Source organism: Uranotaenia lowii, chromosome 3, assembly GCF_029784155.1.
Source record: "Uranotaenia lowii strain MFRU-FL chromosome 3, ASM2978415v1, whole genome shotgun sequence".
NCBI classification, from domain to species: domain Eukaryota; kingdom Metazoa; phylum Arthropoda; class Insecta; order Diptera; family Culicidae; genus Uranotaenia; species Uranotaenia lowii.
The window spans coordinates 157,468,031-157,474,601 of record NC_073693.1 but is presented as its reverse complement, the minus strand read 5'-3'; the positions used below and the strand labels follow the sequence as shown (position 1 = coordinate 157,474,601).

The 6,571-nt window shown below is 38.9% G+C and overlaps 1 protein-coding gene across 1 annotated transcript; it reads right to left on the bottom strand.

Annotated features, from left to right (window-relative positions):
* Nucleotides 1-5,033: 5,033 nt before the first annotated feature.
* On the bottom strand, nucleotides 5,034-6,326 carry LOC129752761 (uncharacterized). The gene is made up of 3 exons (XM_055748532.1): nucleotides 6,136-6,326; nucleotides 5,969-6,066; nucleotides 5,034-5,915 (listed from the first exon to the last, which is right to left on the bottom strand). The coding sequence occupies exons 1-3, from the start codon at nucleotides 6,314-6,316 to the stop codon at nucleotides 5,034-5,036; spliced, it is 1,161 nt and encodes a 386-aa protein (XP_055604507.1). The 5' UTR covers nucleotides 6,317-6,326.
* Between the last annotated feature and the right edge of the window lie 245 nt (nucleotides 6,327-6,571).

Sequence of the window (6,571 nt, the reverse complement as noted above, 5' to 3'; positions counted from 1 at the left end):
TGCTATTGAGCCGATGCGAAGAGAGAACTGTGAGTCACTGAATAGGTTGATAAGTGATTTTGACAAGAACTTGCAAATGTTGAGTAAGGTTGGTGAGCTAACGGAAAATTGGTCAACGATACTTGCTCACATGGTGTGTATGCGTCTGGATGCAGTTACCCTTCGCCATTGGGAGACGCATCACAACTCGAAGGAGGTTCCTACGTTCGCCAAAATAATGGATTTCTTGCGTGATCAGTGTCTTGTTCTCCAATCCCTCCTATCCACCAATCCACCGGAGTCAGGGTTCAACGAATCAAATGCTACAATCATTCGTGTATTGTCGCGCCCTAGAGGACGTTGTGTGTTCTGCGGTGAAGCTTTCCACAAGGTATTTCAATGTCGTGAATTTCAGAGTTGGACTATAGATAAGCGTGTGTCAGAAGTTAACCAACACCGGCTTTGCACGAACTGTTTTTCTCCTGGACATATTCCAAAATTTTGTTCTAAAGGTCCCTGCCATTACTGCCAGAAGAAACACCATTCACTTCTGCACTACGGGGCACCTCGCAGTTACTCACAACCGTACGTTTCCTCCGTTCCACAAACGCGTCGTAGACTAAATTCTGTCAGCCAACAACCGGTGAACCATTTTATGCCAAGTACACAGCATCAATCAATATCTGTAAGTCAACAACAGGTGAACCAGTTCAGACCAAGCTCACATTATCAACCACAGCGCACACAAAATCAAGCACCTCCCCCATCCACCAATTCCTACCCAGTGATTCAATCAACTAACCCACAACAATATCCACAATTTGCCACAAATAATTCGTTATCGCAGACTTTTGGGCCCACTCAAAGATGGAGTGAGGGCGTTCCTTTAAATGCTGCCGTCGACAGACCATACCATTGCTAGAACGTTACTCATTCGTGTATTTGAATCCGTTCGCAATTACAGTTTACAGTATCACGTTAACACTGCGAGATTGGTGCGGAAATCGTCTTTAATTTTGAGTTGCCAAATTACCACTCCGCTCTGCTATTTATTGTTAATTGTTGGATTAAAAGCGCAACACAAAGGTCAGATTTTTCAGGATTGTATTCGAAAATGGTTAGAGAAACATTCAGAGTTATGTGTCAGTTTAAAGGGGCCTGATCATTGTGATCAGGTACGCCTTGAATTCGTCAGAACAATATTCAGAATTAAGTCTGTCAGAGAAACCTGATCAAAGGATCAGGAGAGCCTCGCTTGAGTCAGAATTTTGTCAGTAAATGAAGTAGACCAATTGCTTAATGAGCGAGTCAAAAAAAAGTCCGATGGTCAAAAAATTTGAATAATGCGTTCATACCACTCGCTAAACCATTCAATGCTGAAACTGAACATCAGAAACACAAGGCTATACATGTAGCTTTCGATAAAGTGCAACACCTCAACCGGCATTTTATTTAATAACGGATTGATGGTGGGCCCAGTCAGTAGAATGCAGCTGCAGTCCTACATCTTACACTTCTCTTTGTAACACTGCGACAGTTGTTCAACGCAGAGAGGTACACGCAGAGTTCAGTAAAGCATTGAACGCATTTATCAGTGATTGAATTGGTTATCTGATCTGTCTGCCTAGAATTACCATAAAATCAGAATATTTAAGTCGGAATGATTGTTAATTTGTCCTTTTAAAAAAATAGTCCTCCCCAGAAATCGCAGTTGGGTGAGTTGACATAACGCGATCATTGTAATACCAGAATTGAAACACATTCTGAAAAAGATTTTGTCAGATCCCCAATTGTCATAAACATTTATTTCAGAAAATCATCGTTTGTAAATCCGTCAGAAATAACTTCAGTAAGAATGAGTCAGTAAAAATCGTCAGTTTTGAGTCTGCATGTTAATGTTTTTGTCAGTAGAATGTCAGAATGAGTCTGGTGAATTTATGCAATGGAGCATTTTGTAATATCATTTAAATAGAACTAAAATTCTTCCGAACATTCTTATATTCCATGAACCATTTCACGTTTTCCATCGGTTCACCAATCCACCTTGCGGTACTTCCGATCAACGAGAGCATCCCAACCACTTACGAGAAGAGTCCATTCCGGAAAATCATCCATTTCCACCACCACAACAGTCGCCCTGGTTTGTACAGCATAAACCCACGCACCGAATGAATCATCAAGACAACATCGAGCCTTCAACGCATATCCACCGACAAAATATTATTTTCCAAGTACAGAAAGTTTGCGATAAATATTTGTGCGATGAATCGACATGTCCTAGTGTCTCAGTCAGCAGCAGCAACGGGTGGATTTGTGTCCCAACCAGCTGATCGAAATTTCACACCACCAGCAGGAGATTCGATTGATGATGATCACCACCAAACGGAACGAGACCAGCCACCATCAGACGTATATCTGGTATATCTCGCATGCATACACAAAGCAGGCAAAATTGTTGCCTTTGTTGTAATTGCATACGGTAATTACTCCAAGATTTTGGCTGCAAGCAAACGGCATTGTTTTCATCATTACCACTGGCTGTATGGGCTATAGGTTTCGGCAAGCGATCACCACCACACAACGTATGGAGCGAGTGCGAGAAATTGAAATCGATGCGAAATTATGTGTCGGTTACACGAGCGAATCGTTTGACAAAAATAATTTGCATTTTAGTTTTTATTTTTTATTTACTCTTATAACTTGAATTGTATAATGTAAGTTTGCTAGTGATGAATTCAAAGTTAGAGTTAGATTTATTTGCAACACTTTGTTGAAATCCGGCTGGTTTCAAGGGGGCCGGCATGTTTTGGATTATATAACTTTTAGCTGAGCCACCCTACCGATATCAACGGGAAGTAAATTCTCTCCTAAGAACTCATTCTCCGTGGCACGATCGACTATCGATCGTGCTAACAGAAACAGCTGATAAGATAGGAGTAATAAATGAGTCCAAAGCAACTTCCAACCAAGCAACATCGCCTCCTTATTTTTAACCCCGTCGGTCGATCGATTAAGGGAATAAAGTTAAGTTTCCCCCGGAACAAAACGAGTGTTATTGAAAGACGAAATACCCCGTTCTAGTGAGACTATCACCGGGATCAATCCCCCAGGACAGTGATAGAGTTTTAGTGACATTAATTGCCCCATTTTCTCCCCCAGTGTGTGGACAAATTAAGTGTTCTGTTCCGATCGTCAGTGTTTAATACAGTCCACTGAACTTTGCTTGAGACGATTCGGAACAACTATTGTTTTTTTCAAATTCAAAATACTGCAGTAGAATTCCTCAATCAATTCATCAGTTGAATATGAAGAAAAAAAAAGTATGTATAGTTTTAGGATGAATAATAAACATTAACAATCAATTTCCAAACAATAAACCATTGTGAATTTTTAACCTGATCCGATATTTATTTAAGAATTCAAATATTTTTCAAAGCTGTGTTTTGGAAATTTATTTAAATAATTTGAATAGTTGACTGCTTAGAAATAATTTTGAGACAAATTTCTAGTCCAGAATAAGGAATATACTTTTTAATAATTTATCAATGACTAACTGGAAAAAGTTAGAAACTGACGTTGTGATTTTTTTGAAAATGTTTGATACATTTAGTGAACTGAATAAAAAAAAACTCCAATTTTACATTAAGAAATGATAATTAACAACCATTTGTACAAAATTCGAGGAATAAATTTTATTTAAGAAAAGCATCGCAGGCCGCACAAAAATGTCTCGAGGGCCGCGTGTTGCTCATCCCTGCTATAGAACATTACAAAGGTTTAAATACCGAAAACCATGATTTATTTTGAATTCTGATAAAAACAGTACTTTTTAATGTTAATTTGTCCTAACTCTGCTAAATATGACAATTTAAGCGTTATTCAAAACAAGATTTGAAGAAAATTGAGTCTTTGATATTTCTTCGAGAACTCTACTGTCGTAGTTGTCGTGTTCCGCGCTTTTTTCACAAATCGAACGTCCTTCCGGTATTTTAAAGCTCGCGTATAATTAAAAAGCATCAACCCTTCGTTTCATAAAGTAACAATTAATGAACGGAAAAAGGGAAAAATCGTATTTAAGCGCCAATGTGGTCTAGCGGATAGCCTGGCGCGAGTCTGGTTCTTGTATGCCAGGCGTACTGGGTTCGATTCCCGGTATCGGCAAGAAAACTTTTGGGTTCGAATCCCATAAGTTGCCGACAGGTAAGATTTGTTTCCTCATATAACTGACTAAATAATAAGAATGTTCAATCAGTTGCCAGCTGGCCAGGTATATACACGGATGCCGGAATACCTGTAAGTAAACTAGCCCACCTGATTGACTCATTTTTCCAAAATAAAACGTACATCAACACGATACATTCATCCATAACAGTTCATACGAAGCCATGGGGTCCGGGTATGGTGTACGCGTTGCATTGGAGATTTGGCGAACATAATAATCTAAGAATGCATGTGAGCACATACTTAGGCAGAAACTGCGGTGAATCCGTGCACCCATGGTGGATAACCAACATACATACAGGAAAAAGGGAAAAATCGTATTTTATTTTAATTTTTTTTCTTGATGTACTCATCATTTCCAACTGTTAAAAATGATTTTTAAGGAAAAATAAAAATTCATGAAATGAAGGGTTAAAACGCAAACGTCGCAACTAGAATGGCCAGACCGGTTAAGCACCGCTTTTCATCAGCCCAAGATCGTCTGTCGCTCAAACATTTCTCTTTTATTTCAACATGTTGTTAATCAAAAGCTCTTTCTCAAAGCTTCCAACAGAGTAACTGAAATCTAGGTTCGGAAAAGTGATACAAATCGATTGATATTTACCATGATATTGTTCAGGATTCGAATATTCAACGGAATATTCATTTAATACTTTTTTCTCATCCACTACAGTGGTTCCAAAAAATGTTGCGGAGAGCTTTTTCAAAGGTGAAAAAATCAATATGCTCAATCTGTGAATTTGAAGAAAGATTAGAAACTAGCAAACAATCTGTTAACTGACTGAGCGTCAACAGCAGTAGTAGAAGATTTAACTTTTCATTGTTGTTGACATTTAAACCTTACACTTAATTTGGCTTACCCTGTAGGCTCCCTGCTCGTCCATTTCACAGCCGGTGACGTCTAGTTCTTGAATATGTGGAAGGTTTTTGACGCCTCCTCCCAAGACCAAAACGCCCGCCTCTCCAATCGGGTTGTGGGAGATGTCTAGCTTTTCCAAAACGCCCTGGAACACGTTTATTCCGTAGCAAAAATTTTCCATCTCCATTCCGTCGATGAAGTTTCCGGAAAGATTAATCGATTTCAAAGCGGCTGGACATTTGCTTATGTATCTGCCCAGTAGAATTCCGCACTGTTCTCCGAGATAACAGTAGGGCAGCTCTAAGCATTCCAGCGAAATATTCGATAGTTGTAGCAGTAAAGGTTTCAACTTTTCCGAATCCAATCGACTGCGAGATATTTTGAAATGAGTAAGGTTTGGAAGTTTTTTCAAGGCTTTAACCAAGTTAACAATATCTTCCTGTGATAACTGGAAGAATCTTCTTTCGTAAGCTTTTGCTACATCATCCACTCCGAAAATTATGCTAAGCGAAGTTAAATTATCAAGATGCTTAAGAATTTCTAACGAGCCATGACTGCACATTTCGTGAGGGACATTGTAAACCTTATACTCTTCGTAGCCCTCGAAGGGTTCAATTTGACGCAAAGCTTGAAGCTGAGTTATTTTAAGTTGTTTAACGAACGGTGCCGATTGTTGAACTGTGTCCTCCAAGTCTCCCTCGAACCAATACTCGACCGGTTCGGTTTCTATTGCTTCGGCAACCTTCAGGGCAACGCCGATGTCCTTCCAACAAATGTCAGCTTGACGTTCCATTTGCATATACTCCACGGGAGATTTAACTTTAGCTTTTGCCACTCTCTTCCAAAATGTGTCATTCTAGGAAAAACACCGGTTAAGATTTTGAATTAACAAGAACAAGTTGGAATTACCTCAATCAAAAGAAGTTTCAAAAGTGGCAGCTCCACATCCAACTCATAACCAAAAACAATTTGCTGCGCACAATCTAATCCTTTAGGCATCGGTCCACCTGTAAAGGTACGTGCAAAATATTTCACCAGCAGTGTTGCCAGAGTCTCGGGGAAAAATGTTTTCGAACATTCGCTGACGTCTTCCGCTCCTCTGAAAGTGATGGCTTCGGCGAAAATTTCCCGACCAGCTTCACAGCCCAGTTGACGAGTCTTTTCCGACACTCTGTAGGTTTTCCATGCGTTCAGGACATCCCGTTCAGCAATGATGTGTAGGTGAGGAACTTCTTCCAGTAAATCAATTTGAGACATTTTTGAATTGTTTATAATTTGTCAGAAGAAAATGACCAAAGCCTTCTGTGTGTAAAAAAAATGTTTATTTTTAAAAACAAACAAGTGACAAAATTAAAAAAAAAAACTGTTCAAAAAGTTCGAAAATTACAAAGATAACAAAGATTTATGAATAACAAAATGACAAAAATGACAAAAATGACAAAAATGACAAAAATGACAAAAATGACAAAAATGACAAAAATGACAAAAATGACAAAAATGACAAAAATGACA

What these genes read in the sequence shown, in the direction of transcription:
- LOC129752761 (XM_055748532.1), bottom strand. Translation starts at nt 6,316, where the DNA reads ATGTCTCAAATTGATTTACTGGAAGAAGTTCCTCACCTACACATCATT. An exon ending in AGCGGAAGACGTCAGCGAAT is followed by an intron (nt 6,067 to 6,135) that starts GTTCGAAAACAT and finishes GTACCTTTACAG; the next exon opens with GTGGACCGATGCCTAAAGGA. An exon ending in TGAAACTTCTTTTGATTGAG is followed by an intron (nt 5,916 to 5,968) that starts GTAATTCCAACT and finishes TGTTTTTCCTAG; the next exon opens with AATGACACATTTTGGAAGAG.